Source organism: Mesocricetus auratus, unplaced genomic scaffold (assembly GCF_017639785.1).
Source record: "Mesocricetus auratus isolate SY011 unplaced genomic scaffold, BCM_Maur_2.0 Super-Scaffold_100015, whole genome shotgun sequence".
Taxonomy (NCBI): Eukaryota; Metazoa; Chordata; class Mammalia; order Rodentia; family Cricetidae; genus Mesocricetus; species Mesocricetus auratus.
This window is the reverse complement of record NW_024429198.1, coordinates 21,281,558-21,308,108: the sequence shown is the minus strand read 5'-3', so window position 1 is coordinate 21,308,108 and position 26,551 is coordinate 21,281,558. Positions and strand designations below refer to the sequence as shown.

At 46.6% G+C, this 26,551-nt stretch overlaps 1 protein-coding gene across 1 annotated transcript; it reads left to right on the top strand.

The window, feature by feature from the left end:
• The first annotated feature begins 702 nt into the window (after nucleotides 1-702).
• On the top strand, nucleotides 703-23,740 carry Otulinl (OTU deubiquitinase with linear linkage specificity like). The gene is made up of 8 exons (XM_040757678.1): nucleotides 703-894; nucleotides 15,501-15,660; nucleotides 15,747-15,778; nucleotides 15,883-15,974; nucleotides 17,642-17,791; nucleotides 19,930-20,058; nucleotides 21,331-21,600; nucleotides 22,487-23,740. The coding sequence occupies exons 1-8, from the start codon at nucleotides 840-842 to the stop codon at nucleotides 22,658-22,660; spliced, it is 1,062 nt and encodes a 353-aa protein (XP_040613612.1). The 5' UTR covers nucleotides 703-839; the 3' UTR covers nucleotides 22,661-23,740.
• Nucleotides 23,741-26,551: the final 2,811 nt, after the last annotated feature.

The window sequence follows — 26,551 nt, the reverse complement described above, 5'->3', positions numbered from 1 at the left end:
AATGTTTGTATCTGGAATCCACATACTCTCGAGAAAAAGGAAGTGCTTAGCGGGATTTTAATTTTCTTCCTTTTTCTTCTGGGGGGCGGGGGAAGCAAAACGAGGGGTCCATCAAATTAGTAAATTAGGAGCAAAATAAATACATGTCTTTTTCTCGTTGGATCATTTGCTTCTCTTGTTAGCTGTTCGCGTTTTTAAAAAACTTTTAAGAAATTATTTTATAAAACCTCTTTCCGTCAAGAACGCACTTGTTCCCTCCCTTAGCAGCTCCAAGCACGCAGTAGCCGGTTCTGTCGACACCGAGAAAGGCGAGGAATCCTACCCCCACGTAGTGGAATAGGCCCAGGGGCGGGTAGATGCTTCTGGATTCCTGTCTCTTCTGGCGCAGACAGAGCAGGGTTTTTTTCCTTGGAGGACAGGGAATCGCGGCACCACGGTGTCCTGGGCGGGCGACGGCCACAGCTCCCTGTGCCCACCAGCCTCCAAGTTGGCTGGCTTCGGTGCGGAGCCCGCAGAGGGCGCGGGATGCGAGCAGGTAGAACGCCCCGGGTGTGCCGGGCGGAGCCCCGGGGGCAGAGCCGACGCCTCCTCGGCAGAGCTCGGCTGGGCTTCGGAGCTCTCCACGCCCCCACGCCCCCGCGACCTCCACTCCGACCTCGCACGGAGGCCCCGCCCCCAGAGCCGGCCCCAGCTTCTGACTGGCCGCGGTGCGCGTCAGTCTGCGCTCCAGGACGGCTGTCACGGCGGTTGAGCTCGCGATCGCGGCCGCGGGGAAGCGAAGTGGGGCGCCGGGCGGTAGCCGGGCGAAGGGTGCGCGCGGGTGGAGCCGCGCGGCCCGCATGGAGGCGCCGAGGAGCGCGCCGCGGGAGCGGGAGCGAGCTCGGACCCCCGCAGGTGGGCGCCCGGGTGGGGTGGGCACGGTCTCGGGAGGGTGTCGCGGCGGGAGGCGGGGAGGACGAGGGATACCCGGGGTGCTGGAGGAGCGGGGGTGGCTGCACCTCGCGCGTGGCGGCGTGGGTGGTATCTGAGCCTCCGGGAACCTTAGAGAGGCAGGGTCTGTCGGCGAGCACCCGGACGCGTGGACCCGCCACGGACTGGTGCCCTCGGGGAGAACTGACGTTGTTGCAAACTAAGCTGCCCGGGTTCGCGCCTTGCAGAGGATGTGGTCCACACCTTTATAGCAACCAGACTTGTAAACCGCAAAAAAATGTGTAAACACTCTTGGCTCAAAGAACGCACCAAGGGGACAGGATGGCAGCAGGTCCATCTGGCTGTTCTGGCCCCCTATGCCACTGAGTGACAGTGGTGTCTGGGCTCCAAAGACCTTAGAGGTAAAGGGTGTTTGTCCTTCCCGTCCATCAGCTGTGTTGTTGATTGAGTTCTCATTGTCAGGGGAAATGAGAGCCTCTAGGTCTTGATGAGTCGCATGCATGCTGGATCTTGTATTTCTCTCTCTGCCACACCTGGAGGGTGAGCCCAGTGAAGCTGAGAAGCATGTGCTCTCACTTTGGGTGTGTTTGTGAGGTTGTTGGACACCGGCGGTGCATCTTAATTGCAGTTCTAGGTCCCAGCAGGAGTTTCTAACTGACACAACAATGTGTTGAGTGTAGTGTAGACAACACTGCTTTAGGAGTCAAGGCACAAGGGACGTCGGTCCACCCTAGAGCATCTGGGTGGAAGTTAACAACTATCAGGATACTCAGTCATTCGTGAAATAACTGTGCTCTACAAGTTAATGCCTATGACCTCTCCCTGCCTAGCAGTCTGTGATTGACGTACCTCTTCCCTCAAAAGTTTAGAGAATGAACTCATGTTTTTAACCTTTATGCACCTCGGGTTATTATAAAATTAGCCAAATATTTCTTGTGGGTGTATCCAGTTAAACATTTTTATTTTATTCCTTTCTTCCCTTCTCCCTGCCTTAGTTTGTCAGAGAAAGGAAAGTTGGAAACAGAGGTAAGGCCACAGCTGGAAGGAGCTGGTGAGGCTGCAAAATGCCTGCTTTGGTGTAACATAACCAAGAAATTTTCTCTTCTCTGCACCGAGTTTAAGGTGTGTCAGTACTGTGAGCCCAGAGAGAGTCCTTTCATTTCTTCCCGTCTGTGGGGTCTGCAGTTTGTTTGCAGGAGAAGGAGGCACTTAAGAATCCAATTATGGAAAATGTTTCCCTTCAAAATATAACTGCCAAAGACTTGGGAGCATAGCTGCTCATCTTTGCTAGTTCTGTTGGTGGGGGGAGGGGGAGACCCAGTGGTTTAAAAGTCACTTGCCCAAGCTGAGATAGAGACAGCCTGTTAGCTTACCTTTTAGCTATTTGCTAAAAGAGAAACACAGATTCACCTTTAAGATAATAAGTAACAGCTGGGTGGTGGAGGAGCACACCTTTAATTCCAGCACTAGGATCTCTGTGAGTTTGAGGCCAGCCTGGTTTACAGAGTGAGTTCCAGGACAGTCAAGGCTACACAAGGAAACCAAAAATAAATAAATAAATAAATAAATAAATAAATAAATAAATAAATAATGCTTGATAGAAACCAAAGAGACACCAGAAGAAAACCAACAGATAGGGACTGAAAAGGAGTTTAGGATAGTCTTTTAAAGCCATTGTTAAAGTGTTTTAGTGTTGGAAATCACAGGACACAGCATTACTAGAAAAATACCATTAGGATATTCAACAAGGATGAAGCATCTTGAAGGTCACTTTGTGCAGTACTCCAAAGCCCACAAGGCCCCATCACCTATCAGAAGGATATGATGGCCCTGTAAACTAAGCTCACCTTTCAGCATCATTGCCAAACCTCTGTGTTTGGCGATAACATGGGTTTTTCCTTACTTTTACCTCCATCTCTTGCTTCATGGTCCTTAACTGTTGGAGGGGTTGAGGGCCTGCTGCTGCCCCTAAGTGTACTGGCAGGTAGGTGAGTTCAGATGGTGAGCTTGTCTGTGTTCACAAAGAGAGGCAAACTGGGAGAGTTACCAACCAAGTGAGGAGTGATGCCCGTGATGTACACGCCCCCTCACATCCATGGGGACTACTGAGGACAAATGCTTAGTCTGTAGCCAGTACCTTCGAAGCCACTGGCCTCAAGGAGCCACTTGTGAGCAGGATGCTCTGGCCATTGGTAACTGCCCTGAGATGAATATCTGGGGGTGTCCCAAGGCCTGGTTATAGCAGAGAGGGAAATACTTTCCTTCTTTGAAAAAATAGTTTAAGGACTTAAGGGAAAAAGAAACCCCACTGCATCACGCTGTGTGTGTGTGTGCGCGCGCGCGCGCGCGCGCACACACACACACACATTGGAATGTTTTAAAAACTGAGGATCTGTAGTTGTTACTTTTTGTTTTTTGTTTGCCCCGTTTCCACACTTCTCTTACATATTGGGATGATGAGCCAATGGCATTTATCTTTTTTTTAAGCCTATGTTTTATCTAGGTTATTAATGGGAAAACGTCCTTTTACCTGTCTTGGATGGCAAGACAGACTTCTATTCACCAGGGAGACATTCTTTGGCTCCCAGGTGGGGTGAACACCTGGCAGGCTTGTCCCCCATAGTGCCTGTCTCTTCACAGTGGTGGCGGGCACTTGTGTTCTCTAGATGCTAAGCAGAGAGCAGCCATAGGGGTGACAGACACATGTGTAATTCTTCCAGCCATTGTTCTGTGACACTTGGAGCCACTGTAGAATATGTAGAGAAAGTCCAGTTCCAAGAAGCTCCATGAGGCAAACACTAGCCCAGGTCTCTACTTTTGACAGATTGTTAGCCATCATCTGCCTAGTACTGTCCTGAAACAGTTCCCAGGGCCCCTTTGTCACACGGAACCTGTTAAGATCAGGCTACCATTTTATACCACTGTGTTGGTTGGGGTGACTTACAGACAGGGTTACAGGGGAAGAGAGACTGTCAAACTTTTTTTTCTCAACTTCCTATGGCTATATGGTTCTCTGTTTATGGCTACTAAAAGCCACCAATTCTTGGGGTTATTAGCCTAGTGTATTCAGCCGGAGGTTCATTCTCTCCTGTCCACATGGCTCATCTAGTGAATGTACAGTTATGTAGATAATCTGTCTTCAGAAATTGAGGTTGTGCCCAGAATGGTGCTACATGTCTTTAATTCCAGCATTTGCAGTCAGAGACAAGTGGGTCTTCATGAGATCAAGGCCAGCCTGGTTTATGTAGCAAGTTCCAGGCTAGCCAGGGTTCCACAGTGAGACCCTGTCTCAAAAAGAATTGAGCTTGTGTACCCAATTATTTGGTTGCAGTTAATTTCATGGGACACTGATGCTTCTTCATGACAAGTTAACAGGAATGTTTTCATTTGTGTTCGTTCTTGTTCTAGACATAGTCTATTTAAGAAATGCAACAACAAAAAACTTTCCCGTTTAATTGGAGGTGGAGCAGACAGGTTGCATCGTGTTTATATTAAAAAGATGGTAAAAAGATAAGTTTATCTCCCAGAGATGAAGGAAAACCATCTGTTGTTACTGTTGCCAGGATTCCTAGGAAATAAAAATTCCAGGAAGTGCAGAACATAAAATATTATGGCTGGTATAGTTCTAAATTATGAATTTCATAGCAAATCTCTTGTTGCTATCTTAACCACATGACTACAGCGTTTTCTCTAGAAAGTCCTCCCCAGCTGACACAGAAGAGGAGTATCATTGAAAGTCGAGGGCTGGGGGGGGCTGGGAAGAAACTCAGTTGACAAGTGTTGCCATGCAAACAGGAAGACCTGACCTTGGGTTCCCAGCATCCACACTAAAAAGCCAGGAGCAGTGGTGTGCACCTGTAACCCTACTGCTGAGGAGGCAGAGATGGGGTCCCTGAGGCTTGCGTGGCACGAAGGCTAGCTGAGTCCCTGAACTTGATTAAGAAAGACACCTGATGTCAACTGTCAACCTATGATCTAAACACACACACACACACACACATACACACACACACACACACACACACACGTGTACACATGCACACACACAAGCTGAGGGAGGCAGAGAGGAGAAGGGTTGTGTGGTGACATCCCATCATTGTGGAGATAAGCTCCCTGCCCTCTGTGGAGCTAGGACAACCTTCTTGGATACATGCCAGTTTCTGAATGGCGTGGGACTCCGGGTGGCCCTAGAGCTGGTGGTGGAAACTCACTAGACTTGCTATCTAGCCTAGTGCTAGAGTGCTTCCCATAGCGTGTAGTCTCCCGGGTTAGCAGAAGTGAACTAAATCCTTTCCCGCCTGGTGCTGAGCCACCCCTTGGTCTTAGGCTAGCACCTGCTACACTGAGAGAATCGTTTTATGATCTGTGACATGAAAACCTTGGCTGACCTCCGGGCTATGTGAAGTTACAGGAAAGCAGTGCCCCTGAATTGGCCACTTGGATGGGTTAAAATCTGCAGTGGCCAGGATGGCCGATAGGACAAGGGGAAGTGGAAGAGATGGCTGGGACACATGCTGTCAGCCACCAGCGCCATGCACGGAGTGGAGTGCAAACGGCAGCAGAGGCAGCCTGGCGTTTGCAAATGTAGCTGAGGAGTAGGTGGGCTGCTCGCCTTGACATGGAAGTATGACGAGTGAACTAAATAACACAAACACCAAGCCCCGTACTCTTATACCCGAGACTGTGCAGGGCTCACACATAGGAATCCCTTCCTCTGAGGATGAAGGTAAAAATCCCTTCAGCTGGAAGGGTTCACATCAGAATTTATCCGTGGTGCATTCGTCTGTTCTGCGTTTTAAACATTTGTCCCACTCAAGTGTGGGCACTTAGCCAGTCTCTACTGTAGAAGACTGTCACCTGCCTTGTTCTGCTCTCAGTGCGTTCTCTCACACCCCAGGGCCTTCTCCCAGAAAAACCTCACTGACGGCAGTTCCCCTTCTCCTCTTCCTCCCCCCCCGCCCACCTCAGTTCTTTTCTCCGTGTGCACAAGGCTCTTTATCGGGACTAATGCATTCAGGACTGCTGGTCATTGGACGGGTCTTCTGTCCACACCCAGGGCATCCTTGTGCCCCTAGCTTTGTATAATGTTTTGAGCTCAGTTGGAGGTGAGTTAGTTCACAGCTATTTAAAATCCCGTGCCTTGTGCTCCAGTGTGGTTATCCCTCAAACACAATACACAAGCATGCTGAAGGGAAAACGTGTCTGGAAGAGGGCAGGCGGTGGGTAAGAGGCTGGCCTCCTGAGACCTGTTCCCAGGGCACTTGGCTTCCTTGGGCCAGACTCTGAGTCCCCTCTTCATTCCACTACGTTAAAACTTCCCTGCCAGGTGACCACTTCACATTCTCACTTCCCGCTTGGGATTTACACAGGGTGTGTTATTAAAGGAAGAGAAACACACTGGCGGCTCACGCTTCTGACTTGCGCATTCAAAGCTGGAAGGGATCACCAAGCTAGGTTTAGGTATAGTGGGTAACACCACCACCAAACGAGTGAATACATATCCTTTTCTATGTTGGAGCTCAGTGGTAGCTAGCTCCCCAGGGCTAGCATGGAGTTCATGGTAGCTGGAGTCCAGGGGCTTTTCAATTTGTTTCTATTTCTCATCTGTTCTTTCTAGTGTGTTTCTACACTCAACATGGCTTCCCTGCCCATGGTCTCTTTTTGTATTGAAACATGGAGTATCAGTTATCACACTCACATTCCAGTTATAAGAGGGGAAGAGAATGAGGAACCAGCCACTGTTGATGAGTCCTTTCTGGTGTCTGTCTCTCTCTCTCTCTCTCTCTCTCTCTCTCTCTCTCTCTCTCTCTCTCTCTCTCTCTCGTAGGTGTGTTTGGGGACGAGGCTTCATGTAGTTCGGGCTAATGTTGATCTCTTTATGTGGCTGAAAATGGCCTTGATCTCCTGATCCTCCTGCCTCAGCCTCTCCAGTGCTGAGATTACAGGTGTTCTCCACTATGTTGGTTCTGTTCCATGTAGAGTCCACTCAGCACAGCTGTATCAGCATCCAGAGAGGATGGAACAGGCCTTTCTGCTGAGAAGCCACGGGCCCCATTGAGGTTCAGTGTTTTCTCTCTGTGAAGGGAGAGAACAGACTCAGGGCAATTTGGTTAGACCATGCCATGGAGACCTAAGTACTGGATCCTGAGTTCACAGGTGCACTGGCTCATTCGACCAGCATTTACTAACCATCTCCTCTGGGCCTGGAGCATGAAGAACACAGATAGTCCCAGTCCTTAAGCTGCTCACAGTGGAGGGAGATAGGCCATCAAACATAAACACATCTGTAAACCCACAAATGCTGGCAAAGGACATCATGTGCCTTGCTGAAGAGAGTGGGTTTGCTAAGCCCGGAGTTGGCAATGGGCCACACAAGTGACATTTGAGTTGAGACTAGAAGAAAGTGTGACCTAGGCCATGGAAGAATGTTCCAGACTGAGGGAAGAATGCAATCAAAATACGGTTTGGGGCGAGCTAGGAGACACCAAAGGCTGGGCAGGGGAGAGGGAACCAGTATGGAACTCAGGCATGTCTAAGATATATGATTTTTGGGACTAAAACTAGCAGAGTCCCAGGAACACTGGGGTAAGTTAGCCCCTGCCATGGGACCTCACAAACAGTAGTGTGTGTTCCCTCGTGACTATTCAGAAAAGTTCCTTTTCAGTTAGGAATAGTTGTGCAATAAAGACTGACTTGTAAGCTGAGTGAGCCTTTCTCTTAGCAGAAGGGAAGGAGCACAGGACAGACAAACACTCAGCCACAGTTAGAGCACCGGGCAGTGCTAATATTCTTTGGGTTTGTTTCGCCTTTGGCATTTAACTGGAGTCTGGTTTGTTTGAAGGAACAGAGATAGCCAGGGATGGAGGGAGCCCTTGTACTCTGTTTTCCAACCCTGGCAGTACATTGAAATCGCCTGGAAATGTCCAGGGTGGGATGGGCCCAGCCCAGTAAATAAGCCCCAGGGGAAGCCAGCCTGACTGTCCCACAACAGTGCCCTGTGGCATCAAGTGTTCATGCAGGTCCCAGTTCTCATAGGACACAGATCCGGCTTCAGGGGAACTCAAGTCCATTTCCAAGAAGCCCATGATGTCACTGCTCTACAGACAGAATGGTAATGCTCTACTGGGGTTTGGTGAATTTGCCTTTGAAGCTTTAGGCTTCTTTATGGAGAGCAGAAACATGGATGAATGTAAGGTAGACAAGTCCACAGACGCAGAAAAGATGGAAGAGACAACCAGTGGGTGTTCTGCCAGTGGGTTTTCATTGAACCCCGCTTGGGGAGATCTTGACTTCTCAGGTAGACCGAGGATGTGGTTTGGTGTTCTAAGGAGCTGTCACACTGACTGGCACACATATTCTTGGATACTGAACCCGTTCCTGAGGCCGCTGGTTAAGAATGTTCCATAGTGGACACACCCTTCTTTTCCTTCCTCACTCCTTGTCTGCCACTCTTTCTCACTCACTGGCTGTCAGGATGTAGGGTCTTTTTAACAGGAAGTCAAGCCATGGACAGATGATAACATCCATCAACTGTTTTTAGCATCAGCCCACACTAGCTCCAGAATACGAAGCAGATTTGGGGAAGGAAAGTCAATTAGAAGGATTAGTAACTATTGCCAACAACACCCAATGATTCTGGTCACTGGGAGGAGTGCCACCATCAGAGTGTGACTCCAGCGCCATGCTCACAAACAATCACGGTAGACTATAGCAGCCTCGTACTCAGGCCTGAGAGTAGACTTGCCCAGGCCAGTACATGGGACCGAACAGGGATAAACAGTGGGCCCTGCCTGGCCAGATCTACTGTGAATGGAGACCCAGAACTTTCTCTCTGCTTTTTGTTCACAGTGTGATCTTTCCCTTATGTACACTCTTCTCTTCTGGAGCAGGGGACCTTCCTCAGACAGCCAGTCCAAGCCTTGCCCTTGAATCATCAGTTATTAGTTTCAGGAACATTGATTGACACCATGACTGTCTGGGCAGAGATATGGGCTCAGTGGGGGTATTCTTTGTCTCTTTTTTTTCCAGTACTGGGGTTTGAACCTATGCCCCCATGCATGCTAGGCAAAAAAACTATCTTCAGTCACCTTTGAAACTTAGAAATCATGACAAACTTATTTTCTCTATAAAATAAAAAAGGAATATTAAAAGATTCATCATTAGCCTTAGAGGAGTTTGCAGGCTAGTAGATAAAGCCATGATAGGCGCACAGAACAGGCCTGAGAGTGCTCTAAGGCCTTGGAGACCTCTGTGCCTAATGTGCTGGCTGGATTCAGGCCTTGGAGATGCAGCAGCATTCTAACACTTGCTCTGTTCTTCTGTGGAAAATGGGGAAAGCTATTCCATCAAAGGAATCAGATTTACTCTTTCTGATTCCGAGTAATCATACTGCAGGCTGTAGTCCCAGATCTGATCCTGTGTCAGTCACCTGATTTAGACCTACTGGGGCTTTTCCTTAGAACATAGCATATTGACTGTGAACTACAGTAACAGCCAGATCTTGGCCAGATGTGCTGGCCTTCCTTGTTTTCCCTGCCTTGCTAGCTCCTCCGTTCTTTGACCTTAGATCACACACAGCCCAGGAAAGGCTTCCCAGCCTCACCTCAGTCCTATACTTTGCTGATTTTCAGCCCTGTTCCTGCCCCCTGGAGGGTGCCTCAGTGGGCTCCATTTGTCTGAGTCCATCTGGGAGTCTCTGCCAGTGCAGTCCTGTTGTTGGTACAGTGGCTGATCTGTAGGAACAGCCTAATCTGTGCTGATAGAATGAAGATAGACTTATCAACAGGGAAATGATCGGAAAAGGGAAGTAGGTGCCCACAAAAGGGAGTGGGTTCCCTGCTGAGAGGTAGGCAAGCCCTGGCCATGGTATATGTGTGGGGTGGGGGGGTTTGGGATTGTAGCAAGACTTTACTGAGCAGATCCTGGTGGGATAGTGCTGTTTCATTTTGTTTTGATCCAGCCTTGATTCATCACCGTGTATTAACCGTTGGGTCATGGTTTAGAGCCAGCTCAGCTATGTGATTTGTTCAAAGTCTTGAATCTAAGAAATGGCAGAGTGAAGACAAGGTTCCTACCACCACACACATCTCATTTCCCAGTTAGTTGTGTCTCCCAGGCTGTGCTACACTTCCACAATCCCACAGGAAATGAACGATTGCTTTGCTTTTTTATGTTAGCCTGCCCGTACCTACAGATTCTGTGTTTTCATTGCTGGTGGCCTGTCAAAACCCTACCACAGTGAGGAAATTAAACTTAACTTTAAGATGACAGGTCACTTTTGACAGTCCTGTAAGATACGCAGGTAAAACGAGACCTCTGCAACTTACAGTGTTCTTAAGCACACACACAGTCCTCCCTGTGTCAGGCAGGAAGTGACTTCTAGGGGTATTATGGGTACTTTCGGTTTACCAGGAATCTAGGGTAAAGAAGGCTGCATCTGAGGAGACTGTGCTGCCAGCTTGAGTAGGTTGTATGTTTCACTGCTCACGACTTTCCAGATAAAAACCTTCCGCTTAGTGGTTCTCTTCCTTGGAGATATGACATGGTCCTGTAGTTTTTAGCTTTACTGCTTCTCTAAGGGGAAGGGCTGGCCTTTCTCAATTGAGCAGAACTAACACCTGCAATACAAAGCAGAAAGCCTCTCAACCCCGCCATGTCCAGTGAGTGACTAAGACAGCTTTCTCCCAGCCGTAACACCACAGCACCGCTGAGACTATCCGTTGTTTGTGAGTGTAAGTGTAGTGTTATAACATGCTGCAGTTTTCTAACAGGAAGATTCTACCCTCATCTATTGCAGTTCGCCCTCTGCTACCTCAAACATTAAAATACTATTGCCTTTTCCATCCTTCTAACTCCAGTAGTCTAACTTCTTCCTGGCCTAGACAGTAGCCATCGATACATCATCGCTGCTGGGGAGACCATGGGGCTGGATGCAGATGTGCAGAGAGACAGAGCCATGGCTCTGATACTGTCCTGTGTAAGACTGGAAGAGGGCTGAAGGTGTAGCTCATTGGTAGAGTATGTTTGGTTAGTATGCATAGTTCAGTAGTTAGCCTGCTTCAATCCCTAATACTGGAAAGTAGTTGACACTGAAGACTGTGGTAGCCTATGGGGAGGTGGATGGAAAGAATTGTCTAGAGCAGCTCTGGAAGTCTCGAGATATGCCAGTGTTGCAGCTGAACTTGCCCAGGAGACCTGCCCAAGGCTGCTGGCTGAATCTTCACTTAGTTTCTGACTTTTTAGTGTCTTTTACTTTTGTTTTCAGGACGTGGTGTTTTCCGCCCCGTTTGGGGTTTCCTGTTTTAATGTTTGAGTTGCTTCAGCTTTGATATGTCGTAGAGAATGGGAAAAAAATCTAAGAATTTTACCACACACACACATACACACACACACACACACACACACACACACACACACACACACACACACACACACACACACGGAAAAAGAGAGAGAGAAAGAAAACCCCCAAACCCAGTGCCTTCTTGTAGTTGCCGCCAGTTGCTTCACTTGTCGTGGAACGTGATCACAATCAGGATGTAGGGTTAGAGGTTTGTCCCCTAATGCCTGTTTTTCCTCATTGCTGGGGACACACTTTGATCCTGGTGGTTGGAGAATACATGAGACATTCATTTAAAAAAAAGAAAGAAAGAAAGAAAGAAAGAAAGAAAGAAAGAAAGAAAGAAAGAAAGAAAGAAAGAAGAAATTCACTGTGTAGCCCAGTGGTTCAGCACAAAAGTATGAAAAGGGAACTTTGCTTCCTGTGTCTCTTGACAGGCTTGAAAGGAACTCGGATCCCTGGTTCCTGCACCGTCTGTCTCCCCAGCCCCCTCTCACATCCCACTCTTCCCAGAGCTGCCTTTGCTGAACTTGACCTGCCTACCCTTCCTTTGTTCTCAGTACGTGGGATGACTGTGTCTGTGGAGGTAGAGAATTCTCTCCCTCCTTTGCTTTCCTGAGTCCCACACATGACCCGGCAGGACCCCTTTCTGGGGCAGGGAATGGAAGTTGGTGGTGATTGTAGAATTATTTTTGGTGAGGTGGGGGACCCTCTGAAGCTTCTTTTGTCTAAAATGTTAGCATTTCTCAGCTGTGTTTGGAGAAATGACACTTTGCCTGGTAATAGTGCATCAAACCTGTCCTCACACTGATTTGCAGTCTTGTTGGGGGTATTTTATTCTTCTTTTTATTGCCCCTAGAAGGAGGAAAAGGTGTGTGTGTGAGAGAGAGAGAGAGAGAGAGAGAGAGAGAGAGAGAGAGAGAGAGAGAGAGAGGGTGAAGTCAAAGCAGGATGTCAGACGTCTTCTGTTGATCTTTTTCTCTTGAGATAAGGTCTCTCACTGAATCTGAAGCTCACTGTTTGGGCTAGACTGGCTAGCAAGTAAGCTACCTATTAGTATCTGCCTGGCTTTGCCAATGCTGTGGTCACAGGCACACGTGACAGTCGGTGCCCGGCTTTTATGTGGGTTTCAGGAATCAAACTCATGTCTGCACAGCAAATGCTCTTACCCACTGAGCCTTCTTTCCAGCTTTAAATTTATTCCTTTTACTTGTCATTCTACTCACTACCAGTGCTGATTTGAAAATATGTTCAGCTTCATAATCTCAGATAAGAAGACAGCCAAGTGCTCAGGCAGGCAGCTTCCAGAACTACATGGCCTTTGAATACTGGCTCTGACATTTATTGGGCAACTCCCATTAGGTGGCTGCTTAATCTTCTTGTCCCTAACAGTCCTCTAATCTACAAAGCAAAGGTGATTATAGTAACCACAATGAAAATAGCACCTAGTATTTGTTGTGTGCTTAGTGAGAAAGATACTGTGGCCAGGCCTTCCCTGACATTTCCTTAAAGCTCCACAGCAGTTCTGTGCCTTCGGCCTTGTGACGGTAAAATGCACAGGCACGTACGAAGCACTTGCTGTGCACAGGGAACCATTCTGTACTGCCTTCTTTCCTAGACTGGGAGATGGAGGTAGGGGGAGGTTCTAGATTGGGAGATGGAGGTAGAGGGAGGTTCCCATGAGGACTTGGTGCTCCTCTGTGGCACCGGTAAGAAGGAGGTGATCTGTGAAGCACTCACAGCTACTTCATTGTGATGAGACAGAGTTCTTCCCACTCTTCTGACTTAGAAGACATGCTCCTAGTAGCATTGCCAGAGAACAGCTTGTACGGATCCTTACGTGGCTGTGCAGCCATGTCTGCCTCATACATGGCATCCTGCAGAGTTCAATCCAGCCTGCCTCTGGATGACTCCCTTGTACCCACACCAGAACCCCAAGACCATGCCTCTTCACCCTTCTTGACCTGGGTTACTTAACCAAAAAATGTGAACACATAAGATATGGGGTTAGCTAATTGTCGCTCAGACTATAAATAAATATATAATATATATGAATAACATATATGTATATATATGGATATTAAAAATGGATCCATATTATTTTCAGGGAAATAGATGAAACACAAGATCATCGTGCTAAATGAAATTAGCCAGAAGCAAAAAAAGTATTGTGTGTTTTCTCTCTTATGTAAAAAGTTAAAAAAAAAAAAAGATCTGAAAGACATTCGTTCTTTGATTAGTTCAGAAACACACTCTACATCGAGCAGTCCTCCCAGCGTTGAGTCCTCTCAGAGTGGCCGGAGGGGTGCTCCCTGACCCGTTTTGGAAGCCAGCAACCGTCAGAACTGACAGTGTGCAAATCCTGATGCAGTATTCCTCATCTTCAAGTTATCTGTATAGACAAGCTGCCAGGACTCCTTAGGGGATGTTGGCAATGGATGCTCAATGCTTGCCCATGCATTGTTTGTAAAGAGTGCAAAACTGTCCAGATGTTCATCAGGAGGCAGTACACACAGGACCAGCCATGCTGACAGACTGGGCATTCCCTACAAAGAGTGCCCTCAAGGCTAGGAAGCTAGCTTCAACCCCTGACGGGAAGGAAGGAGTCAGGCTGTACATACAAACTGTGTGTAGTGTACCATTTTTCTAAAAATATTTTTACAGCTTCCACAAGTTACATATTCATAGATAATCATATCCTGTGTGTATGTGTGAGTGTGTGCCATGTGTCAGTAGAGGCCAGAAGAGACTGTTGGCTCCCCTGGACCTAGAGTTTCAGGGATGCTCAGAACTAGGGTCCTATGCACTCCTAACCACTGAGCCATCCATCTCCCTAGCCCCAACTCTGTGTTTTTAAACAAATAGTTTGCTGAATTTCTGAGAAATAGTTAATATAATTATTTGAGCTGCCAAATAACTTCTCTAGATAGGTAACCATTTTTAAAATGGTCTTTTAAGTAAAGGGAAATATATTTTAAAATTTGCTGGTATCTATTTTTTCCTGATTTTCTGGTAAATTCTATCATTATTAGGAATATAAATACACATGAAATATCCAGATGATCAAAAATGATGAAATCATAGATTCCATGCTGATGAGGGTTGCAGTTGGTCACTGGAATTTTACTCAGTGATCTTCTGTGGAGGAAATTATTTCAAAACAAACCCCAGGAGGTTTGGCCACCGTTCAGAAGTCCTCTTCCTCATTTGTACTTCAGCTTGTCACATGCCCAAGCAGAGCATGCTGGGGAATCTCCTGGACACGGCAAAATACAGTATTCCATCCTCTGGTCCCTCACCCCCTAGTTTTTTGCTTTGTTGGACCAGGAATCACAGTGGGCATCCAAAGCAGTCTATGTGGAAAGTGGTACCCATGCTTCTGTGATTGGCTCACTCCCGTGTGACTCAAGTGATGCTGTGACCTAGAATTCCTCAAAACAGCAATGGGTAATGGGTCTCCAGAGCCTACCTGGCAAGTAACAAGTACCAAGAGGTACTCAGCTAGAAATGAGTATGGGCTGCACTGTGCTGGTGCTTCTGAACTTCATGTCGCCCCCACCCTACAGGGAAACTCAGATCGAGGTAGTCTGGTGTCATAGTCACATGGGCTCCATCATGGAAACAGGATTTGAACTCAGGGTTCTGAAGCCCATGCTTCCTATGTACATTGCAGACTATTAATTTTGCAGAAATGATCATGGGAGTAATGACATGATTCTTTAATTTTGGATTTAGTGTTTGAATGCTCTAAAAACATGTATGTAGGCCTGGGGGTGGATATCTTCTAAGCGTGGGTGTGACGGTGTGTGCTTGTAATCCCAGCACTGAAGAGGCAGACACCAGTGGATCCCTAGGCCTTGCCGGTCGGCCAGTCTAGTCTAGCTTTGTAGGTGAATCTAAGGCCAGTTAGAGACTGCATCTCAAAGAAGGTTTGTGGTACCTGAGGAATGGTGCTGGCAGTTGTCCCCCCTGCCCTCCCCATCTCTCTCTCTCTCTCTCTCTCTCTCTCTCTCTCTCTCTCTCTCTCTCTCTCTCTCTCTCTCTCACACACACACACACACACACACATATAACTTTGTACCTTATATACAGTGCATCTGTGCATACACAAACATATATGTACATACACAAAAATGTGTATAAATTGATGATAGACCCTTGGGAGCAAAACTATCCAATATCCCTTAAAGCAGATTTATAACTACGATATGCATGTCTCCTTGTTTTGTAGGAAGTGACCAAGTTCACTCCTGGATACTAGTTACGAGCCAAGTGGTTAACACTGCCTGGAGAATAGCAAGGGCCTTTGTGGTGATGGCTGTGTCGCTTCTGTCAGCCTCCCTCTGCTACTTCAGAAGGCTGCATCTGTATTTAGGGCATCGGCTGAAATGGTAGGTCATCCTGTCATCTTTCCTTTTCAAAAACACCATTGCCCCACAAAAAATTTCTATATATAATTGTTTCCTTTATATTTCAGGTGGATTGGATATCTGCAGAGAAAATTCAAAAGTAAGTACTGGAGTGCATGTGTTTCCTCATTTTGAAGGGTAGAGAGGGCTAAAGAAAGGAGAAGAATAGGACATTCAGCTGCCTTGTATTTCTGTTTTGCCCAGGAAACCTCAGTGTGGAGGCAGAAGTAGATTTACTCGGTTATTGTGCAAGAGAGTGGAAAGGAGAAACACCACGTGCCAAACTGATGCGGAGGGTATGTCTGCTTGTGGGGGGTTAAGGCAGGCTGGCGGGGTCTGTGAGAATCAGGGTGCGTTCTGTTCTGCTATGCTGAACCCAAAGGTTAGCCAGCACCAAATGGGATGTAAGGTAAAAGTTGCAGCCCAAGTCAGGAGCTAAGGAGCAGCTAGATGTTGGCTATAGGCTTGCCTGCTTTGCTCTTCTGTTGCTGCGATAGAACATTCTGACCAAAAGCAACTTGGGGAGGAAAGGATTTATTTGGCTTACAGTTCCAGGTCACAGTCCATCATTGAGGGGAATCGGGGCAGGACCTGAAGCAGAAACCATGGAAGAATACTACTTAACTGGCTTGCTTTCAGCATCTGGCCCAAGCCTACCTGCTTAGGGATGGGGCTGCCCACAGTGGGCTAGGCCCTTCCTTATCAGTTGTCAATCAAGACTGTCTCACAGGCATGGCCGTAAGCCAGTCTAATACAGTCAGTCCCCTCAAGTGAGGTTCCCCCTCCCCAGACGGCTCTAGACTGTTCAGTCAAGCTGAGTGGTGAGCTAACAAGGACTGAGAGTTTGTCATGCAGAAGGATAGACATCAGTTAGGTCTTTAACTGGAGGAAACATGAGAACTGCAATGTCTTCCTCTCTGACCTGTTAACTTCTGCACGTACCGTGCAGATACCCTGGCGTAAGTACTTTGAGGAGTTTTAGAATGTCCCGTTGGGCTGATCTTGGTAAATATTCCCAACAGCTCTGCCCACTCCTGTCTTGGGCAAAAAAGGGGAGGGAGAGGTCCAGTATACGCTTTCCTGCAATCTTAAAACTATGCAGTTTTTCGCTGTGGTTAAGTTGTGCTCATTATCAGCTGCAAATAACCTGTCCTGGTCTTCTGAGATCAGTCATCTAAACAGCACAAGGCAGACTCCATACACATGAGAGTCACTTTAAAACCCCATGCACAGGGTCACTGAAGTAGCTCAGAGAGAAAGCACTTGCTGTCAGTCTGCTGACCTGGGTGCAGGAGGACTATTCTCTGCTTCCAGATAGGCACTGGTTTGTGCGACCTGTACACACACACACACACACACACACACACACACACACACACACACACACACACACACACACACCACATATCACATATACACATATTCATACATACATCACACACATACAATAGTAATTATGATACTTTAGTGATGATAATGATTATAGAAATAAAATTGAAAATTAAATAAGAAGCTAGAAATATGTCTTACCTCTTAAGAGTACTTGCAATTCATACATAGGGCCTGAGTTCAGTTCCCAGCACCTGTGTCAAGAGGTTTATAACTACCTACCTCTAACACCAGCTCCAGGGAATCCAACACCTTCTTTGGGCTTCCATGGGGACCTGTACTCATTTGAAAACCCTCCCTCTACACACACACATACACACAAATACACATCATTTAAAAATATGTCTTCAAAAAATTTTAAACGCAAATCTTTTTAATTACATGTATAGCCACCTTTATCACTACTCGGCTTACTCGAGGTACTTGGGAACCATATCCCTCTGGAAACATGCTCACTCAGTGTTTCCACTGAAACTTCACTCCCAGTGTGAACTCTGCAGCTCTGTTCACTGAGCTCACTCTCACCAGCGTCTGATGCAGTGGGGTTCATCAGACCATCCTTGCGTACTGACAGGCTTATGAGGAACTATTCTGGAGGCACCATATTAAATGTGTTCGGCCAGTGAAGAGAGATAACTACGATGCTCTCAGGTCCGTGTTGTTTCAGATCTTCAGTCAAGGTCTGTCTTTTCCATCATGGATGAAAGAAAAGGACATCGTGAAGGTATGATTCCCCAATGGGGACATGGTCCATGTGGGGGCTACCAGTCCTGGCTGGGTAGCTTTGTGATCAGGATTCTCATGCTGAAGGAGTCTTGATAGGTGGATTAGCTGGTTCCCTACATTGTTTTGCAGATAAGACATCCCCACCTGCTGACATTCCCAATTTTGTTCATTTTTTTAATGCTCTCAGCATTTCTGAGGCATCTGTCCTTCGTAATTAGAGGAGGTCTAGTAACATGAGCCTTTTCACTATAACATAAATGTTTATTAACAGATGTATATGGATGTAGTCACCACCTGAAGGTTCTCTTATATACCTCTGTAGTCAGTTGTCCCCAGATCTCTCTGGTCCACACAATTCCTAATCTGTTTTCTGTCCCTACGGTTTGCTGCTTCCAGTATCATAAGAACAGAATCATCTATTCAGCCTTTCAAATCTGACTGCCTTCCCATAGCAGCGAGCATCTGCGTTTCCTCCCTGCTGTTCCACGAATGTAGAAGTCATCTTTTTGCTCCTCTATGGCAGCCCTATAGAACAAACTTTACTCACAGTTCAAGGGCATCTGGCTTGTTTCACTGTGCTTAGCAACAGTGAATTTGGCTGTTAGGAGTTGTCTTATATGGGGTTTCACAGGTATAGCATCTGTTTATTTTAGGCAATGCCCAGGAGTTAGATTCCTGGTGGTATGGGAGGTATGTGCTTAACTTTCAGAGGAACTCTCACATTGCTCTCCAAACCTGCTGGGCTCTTTGCATTCCCACCAGGATAGTGCAAGAGTTATAGTCACCCCACATAGTTTTTGGCCATTATACTATGTATGTTTTGTTTCTTCTTACTCATTTATTTGTGTGTGTGTGTGTGTGTGTGTGTGTGTGTGTGTGTGTGTGTGTGTGTTATGTGGGGGAAGGGGACATGCCATAGTACATGTGGAAGTCAGAGGACAATCCTGTGGAGCTGGTTCTCACCTTCCACCTCTACGTGGGCTCCAGAGATTGAACTCAGGTCATCAGACTTGCACAACAAGCTCCATTCCCCACTGAGCCATCTCGCCAGCCTTCATTTGCTTTTAATGAGCAGATGTTGTGTCTTTTCATGTACCTATTTGCAATCCATATCATCTTCTTGGAAAATTATGTACTTAAATCTTTTGTCTGTTTTTATTGGATTGTTGTCTTCTTATTGTTTTCAAAATCCTTTACATATTTTGAATATAAATGCTTTATTGAATATGTGATTTGTAGATTATTTCTTCCAATTTGTGTTTATGATACCATTTTCTTCATAGTTGATGGCAATATATTCCTTCTTGTTTATCTTGTGTATATGGGCGTTTTGCCTGCATGCATGTTGAGGTACCATGTGTGTGCAGTGCTGGTAGAAGACAGAAAAAGGCAAGGGTCCCATGGAACTAGAGTTACAGACAGTTGTGAGCAAGAAATAAGAAATATAAAGTATACAAATATATGGTCCCATGTGTTCTATCTCCTTGATGTCTTTTATTGAAATTGGTTTTCAGTAGTTCTGTTTCATAGCAAATACTTGTCAAATAAATGTTGTATCCTAACCCTGCTTCTAGTTAACTAGAATAAAGTACGTGACAGAAATCCTGTGTTCAACTCCCAAGTTTGTGGGACATGGTATTCATTGCCCACAGTGGAATAGGTTCTTATAGACACCATAGTCCAATCTTTGCATGTCCCAGAATTTAATCCAGAGCTCTGTGGAATTAATGACATTGTTGTTCATTTATAGTGGATGGTGAGGCAAAGCCAGTCCCCAGCTGATGAAGGACAGCCAGGTTGGGAAGCGTGTTGCACCATTGTGTAACCCACCCGCTATCTAACGCCATTTAATGATGGACAGTTCCTAAAGGGTTACATTAAGGGCAAATGGCATTTTATCCCAAACAGAGTTTCTGTGGACATAACCCTGGCTTTAGATTTTTGTTTAGAATAGAATCTAAAACTCACTTAGCCCACAAATCTAAAGCGAAGATGACTGTTGTTTTTCTCTTAACTGATCTGGTGGTCTTTCCGAGGATTGCTGCATGAGATAAGACTGTGTGCTTGCTGCGTTCCAGATGGTGCGTGCTAAGCGCTGAGACACTAATCGTTGTTGGCATCTACTTCCTTTTCAAGCTTCCTGAAAAACTACTCTTTTCTCAAGGCTGTAACTGGATCCAGCAGTACAGTTTCGGACCTGAGAAATATACAGGTTCCAATGTGTTCGGAAAGTTACGGAAATGTGTGGAATTATTGAAGATACGGGTGAGTGTTGAGGGCAAAAAAAAAAAAAAAAAGAAAAGAAAACGACCAGGGATAAAAGCATCTCAACCGCAGCCTGTAATGTGGGGGCAGTTCCTGTGTAGTAGTCGTAGTCGTTGTAGTTGTAGGGAAACGAAAATGAGCATGGTAGGCCTCCTGCTGGTGGTGGTCTCTAGCTTCCTCTTACCAAGTAGTAAGCCAGAATTACTGTTCTGGCTTGGCCTGTTGTGGGGTGGAAGCTTCAGGGGCTGCATCAGAGACTGGACAGGCGAAGGGACTTTGTTTCCAATATGGTACAAAGTCCAGACCTCAGAAATGCCCTTCTGCAAGCGCCCTGCCCACACAGCGATGGCACAGGTGCAGTAAGTAGACGGAAAGCTCCGCCTAACTCAATAACAACAGACTTGGGGCCATGGAAAGTGTGTGGAGCTTATCTCTTACCGGCTGGCTTATCTGGGGGAAATGGCTCTGAGTCATAGCTGTCTTCTCTCTGAAGAACTGTGAATAGCATATACCCTGCTCGGCTATGGTGAGGGTGTGAGTTAATCCGCACAGGTGCTGTGCAGAGTGAGCTCAGGCAGTGCTCTTGTAGCATTCTTCACTGGTGTAGCCTCTGGACAACCCCATGGCCCCAAGGGCTTTTAGAAACCTGACACGTTTGACAGTTTACCTAGTAGTGGTGTGTTTTGAGAAACCTGATTTTGTTTCTATTGTAAAAGTAAGGTGTTTGTGTGTTGGTCTGGTAGCTCAGGCCTCTCTTACGCCACTGAGGGCTTAACTAACCACTGATTATCTCTTGGCAGTTATGAAGGTTGGAAGTCTGAGATCAGGAGGTTAGCGGGAAGTGACATTTGGTGACAGCCCTCTTTCTAGTTTACTTTTTGTTTGTTTTGTTCTGCCATCACATGGCAGAAGGAGAACCAGAAATTGTTTGGCTTCCTCTTAGAGGCACACCTATCCTATTCACGAGGGCCCTAACCCGAAAAGGCCAGTCACCATGTAAAGGTCCCACCTGCTAAGGCTGTCTCCCTGGACAAAGACATTCAGCACTTGAGTTTGGGAGGCAGGTGAACATTCAGCCCCATTGCAATAAACTTACAGTTAAAAGGAATCAAACAGTCCCGAAGGACAGACATGAAAATACAAAATGCTGCCCTCGTCTGCTGCCCTGCTGGCCTCCCCTTAAGCTGATTTTATTAGTACTTTACAATTTGTACAGTGGTTTGTGTGTTCACGTTTGCCCTTCTGAGCTCACACTTACCCGTGTGTTTGCAGTGGACTGAGTTTAGTGGGATGAGAGATTATCACAAGAGAGGAAGCATGTGCAACACACTCTTCTGTGACGCCATCCTGGAGTATAAGCTGTACGAAGCTTTGAAGTTCATCATGCTCTACCAGGTCACGGAAATGTACGAGCAGATGAAGACGAACAAGGTCATCCCCAGCCTCTTCCGAATCCTTTTTTCAAGGGAGTCGTCATCAGATCCTCTGAGCTTCATGATGAATCACCTGAACTCCATAGGGGACACGTGTGGATTGGAGCAGGTGAGTGGGACTCACAGCCTGTGATCCCGGATGGCTCAGTAATGCTTGTGCCCAAGGGCCTTTAGGATCATGTGTAGCAGTGAGGAGACCAGCTGCACAGAGGGGTGGCTGGGATTGCTGGCCCCACATGTGTGAAAGAGGAATAGCAGGCCTCGTTGCTGGCTGCTACATCCTGTGAGGCTGAGGACCCTTGGACCAGAGAGGGCTGGTTTGTAGAGCCTTGTGACCACACAGATATGAACTGGGGAAAGGCCACTCAGAAAGCCAGATAGTTGTGGGGAAGCATTCGGTTACTGGTCATGGATAAAGGTTAGCAACAACTATAAGGTCAGAGAGCCCCTCCCCATGACAAAGGTCTTCTGTTACTTGTTTTCCATCCAAAAGAGGTGCTAAGTCAGATGACATCTTTACTAAGATATCAAATTCATTGGAAAGCAATGCAGTTCTTAATAGCAAGCACCCTCCCATTTCCTCCCCATCCCCTCTTCTCCTTCTCTCCCTCCCTTCCCCTCTCCTTTTCTTTTCGCCTTGGAGGTAAGGTCCCACTCTGTAGCCCAGGCTGGTCTGGAACTCACTCTGTAGCCCAGACTGGCCTCCAGCTCACAGCAATCCTCCTGCCTCAGCTCCCAGAAAGCTATGATTGAGGCTGTGAGCCGCTGCCCTGGCTTGAGCATTCCTTTCTGTTCTGAACAGTTTCTCCTGATTTTATGTCACTAGACATGGCCCTACCCTCCTTCCGCACCGTGGAAATTTGTCCCTAAGTCATGCCCACTTGCTTTCTGGGTTACTCCATTAAAATGTGGGTCATCTCATAAACCATAACAGGCCTCATCGTGGTGGGAGTGTATAAAGACAATCTGTGACCTCACTTTCATCTTATCCCCAGATTGACATGTTTATACTCGGGTATTCCCTTCAAGTAAAGATAAAAGTGTTCCGACTGTTCAAGTTTAACTCCAGAGACTTTACAGTCTGCTATCCCGAGGAGCCTCTCAGGGAGTGGCCAGAGATCTCGCTGCTGACCGAGAATGACCGCCAGTACCACATTCCTGTCTTTTAAGTCTGCGGTGGACTGAACGTCAGCTTTTCTCAGTGACAGTGGTCATACTTGCAAGAAGAGTGTTTCTGAAAAACTCACGGGAGCATTTCAGCCAAGGACAGCACCAAGACTACGGGAACCCTGGGTGGAGAGAGCCAGGTGCTTCGCCTTCCTCCTTCGGTGACCCCTCCACAGCGGCACACTTTTGGGGTTTGGTTGGTCGGTTTTGTCCTGTGAGACGCATTGGAGTTGCAGCATGATGTGCCTTAATACGGAGAAACTTAGTGTGGACACAAATGGGGAGGGAAATGGCTGACTCAGCAGCAGGGACTTTTTTTTTTTTTAATCTCTGACCTTTGTGTTCTTTGGTAAGAATCTCTCTGGGGACTTGGGATGATCATAAATAAACAGGGCGACATTTTATAAGCATTACCTTCCTGGGATTCTTTGTTGTTTACTAATTTTCTAGAACCACCTGACTAATGTTAAAATACTGTGTGTGCAAGAAAACCCACAGAACAAGCTAACCTGGGCTCACGGGCTCACAGAGACTGAACCAACAACCAGGGAGCCTACATGGAGCTGACCAAGGCTCTCTGCATATGTGTTACAGTTGTGTAGCTTGGTCCTCTTGTGGGAGCAGGGGATGTCTCTGACTCTGTTGCCTGCTTTTGGGACCCTTTCCTCCTATGGGGTTGCCTCATCCAGTCTTACCAGAAGAGGAGATGCCTAGTCTCACTGTAACTTGATATCCCATGACCGTTGATATCCATGGGAGGCCTGCCCTTTTCTGAAGAGGAACAGAGGAGGAGTGCATGGAAGAGAAGAGGAGAAGGAAGTGTGGGGGGAGCTAAGAGAAGAGGATGGAGGGGAAGCTTTGGTTGGGATATAAAAACAAAAAAACAAAACTAAAGTAAATATCGAGTGTGTATGTACATATGTGTTTATATGTACATATAAATAAATGTATTCACATATACACAAACACAACCACTGGTTTGTAATATTGTACAGTTTCTTTAGATCTCTACATTTTAGGGGGCAACTGTTGAGTCTGGTCAGTTTATATCAGTTTATTTAAATAAAAGAAGATAAATCCTATGGATTTGGACAACTGTGTGGTAATTTTTTTGAACTGTCATAAAAACATTAAGCTATGCTTTATTTGATCTTTATTTACAATGCCATTTAATGAGTAGACTTTTGTGATTAGTTAAGTAATATTCCAGGTACAGAGCGGTCTGTGTCATCCCAGAACCCCTGAAGACTTTGGTTAAACAGCAAAGGAGACTTCAAGTGCAGGTGGGACTAATGCACCAGCACTCTGACCTTGAAGAGGTCCATGCATCTACTCTCCAGGTGGCCCTGGTGTGGCACAAAGGCCCATAAAGGTGGAAGAGGAAATGAGTTCCTGCATCAGAGGACACTAGCTTTGAAGCCAGAGAAAGAGGCCACAAGTAACGAATGCTGGGAACTCTACAAATGAGAGAAAAGCAAAAACAGACCTTCCTCTGAGCCGCAGAAGGAACATGACTGTGCCAACATGTTGCTTTTGGCTTGCTGATGTCTCAGTCGCACCTCTAACCCGGTAGAATAATGGGTTTGAATGTAAGCCTGCTTCTGTTTTGTTTAGTGTGGGGCTGGGGAGTGAGACAGGGTCTCTTAATGTATCTCCAGTTGCCTTGGAACTCACTATGTAGACCAAGTTAGCCTCAAATTCGTAGAGGTCTGCCTGCTCCTGCCTCCTCAGTGCTGGGATTAAACTCGGGTGCCACCACACCACACCTGTCTTAGTTAAGGTTTCTACTGCTGTGAAGAGACACCATGACCACAGCACCTCTTATAAAGGAAAACATTTAATTGGGGTGGCTTACAGTTCAGAGGTTTAGTCCGTTATCATGGTGAGACATGGTCCCGTGTGGGTAGACATGGTGCTGGAGCTAAGAGTTCTTCATCTTGATGTATAGGCATCAGCAGGAGACTGACTGTGTGCCACATTGAGGTGTAGCTTGAACATTTGAGACCTCAAAGCTTCTCCCCACAGTGAAACACTGATTCCAACAAGGCCGCATCTCCTAATAGTGCAACTCCCTGTGGGCCAAGCATTCAAATGCATGAGTCTATGAGGCCCATACCTAGTCAAACCACCACATTTCACATTCTGGCCACTGTTGTGGAATATTAGAATGTATTACATTTGTTTGTGCTGTGGAACATTTGTTTAATGATGCAAAGATGTGTTGCATTCTTTTTTATTTTATTATTTTAATTTTAAATAGCTTGATTCACATGTCAATCCCAGTTCCCTCTCCCTCCCCTCCTCCAGCACCCCCCACCATCCCCTCCAGCCTCCCACCCTATCCCCACTTCCTTACACATAGAGGATATCTAGAGTCTGTCATTTCACTCAGCGCAGGATCCAGGCACTCCCCTAAGAGTCCAGGCTGAGAGAGCATCCCTCTTTGTGTTATGGACTCACGAAGTCCATTTGTATGCCAGAGATAAACACTGATCTACTTCCCAGGGCCCCATAGGTTGCCCAGGCCTCCTCACTGACTCTCACACTCAGGGGGTCTGGATCAGTCCCATGCTGGCCTCCCAGCTGTCGGTCTGGGGTCCAAGAGCTCTCCCCTGTTCAGATCAGCTGTCTCTGCTGGTTTTGCCAGCCCATTCTTTGCCAATTTGCTCATCGCTCCTCTCTGTCACTGGGTTCCATGGGTTCAGTTCAGTGTTTAACTGTGGGTGTTTGCCTCTGCTTCCATCAGTCACTGGATGAAGACTCCAGGATGGTTATAGAAATCAAGTTCATTATCAGGAATGGGCATTCGAGGTGGTCTCTCCACTATTGCTTAGCTTGCCGGTTGGTGTCATCCCTTTAGATCACCAGAGGTCTCACTGGTGCCAGATCTGTCTTCTAACCTATGATTCCCTCTTCCCCCTATCCTACCCTCCACTTGACCTTTTATGTCGCATTTGTTTAACTCTGTGAAACTGTGTTACTTTGCCTGTCTAAAACACCTGATAGCCTAATAAAGAGCTGAATGGCCAACAGCAAGGCAGGAGCAAGGATAGGTGGGGCTGGCTGCAGAGAGAATAAACAGAAGGAGCAAGAAAGGGAGAGAAGGACTCTAGGGGCCAGCCACCTAGCTACACTGCCAGCCACAGAGTAAGAGTGAAAGTAAGATATACAAAAGTAAGAAAAGGAAAAAAACCCAGAGGCAAAAGGTAGATGAGATGACTAAATTAAGAAAAGCTGGCTAGCAACAAGCCAAGCTAAGGCCACCTCTGTATGAATTATCTTTTTGCCTGTTTGTTTTGTTTGCAAGACAGTGTTTCTCTGTGTAATAGCCCTATCTGTCATGGAACTAACTTTTTAGACCAGGTTATCATCAAACTCACAGAGATCTGCCTGCCTCTGCCTCCTGAGTGCTGAGATTAAAGGCATGTACCACTATCGCCTGGCCTTCATGTGAATTATTTGAGACATGGGTGGAAAGACCACACCCCAAAGAGCCAAAGAGTCAAAAGAGTAAAAAACAACTATAGGCAGCCATAGGTTTGTAATCATAATGTAATGCAGAAGTGCATTTAGTCCAACTTCAAAAGTCCCCATAGTCTGTAACAGTCTCAAACTGCTTTTCTAATCTAAACTTCTAAGTCCAAATACCTCCAAACAAAAGCATAGTCAGGGATATCACAGCAATACCCCAGTCCCTGGTACAAACTTCTGTCTTTAGGTTTTATTGCTGTGAAGAGACACCATAACCATAGCAACTCTTATAAAGGAAACATTTAATTGGGGCTGGCTTATAGTTTCCGAGGTTTAGTCCCTTATCACCATGGCAGGAAACATGGTGGCATTCACGCAGACATGGTACTGGAGAAACAGCTGAGAGTTCTACATTTTAAAAT

Excerpts from the sequence above, each read along its gene's own strand:
- Otulinl (XM_040757678.1), top strand. The coding sequence starts at position 840 with ATGGAGGCGCCGAGGAGCGCGCCGCGGGAGCGGGAGCGAGCTCGGACC. Across the intron at positions 17,792-19,929 it reads AAGAAAAGGACATCGTGAAG|CTTCCTGAAAAACTACTCTT; the intron begins GTATGATTCCCC and ends TTCCTTTTCAAG. Across the intron at positions 20,059-21,330 it reads TGGAATTATTGAAGATACGG|TGGACTGAGTTTAGTGGGAT; the intron begins GTGAGTGTTGAG and ends GTGTGTTTGCAG.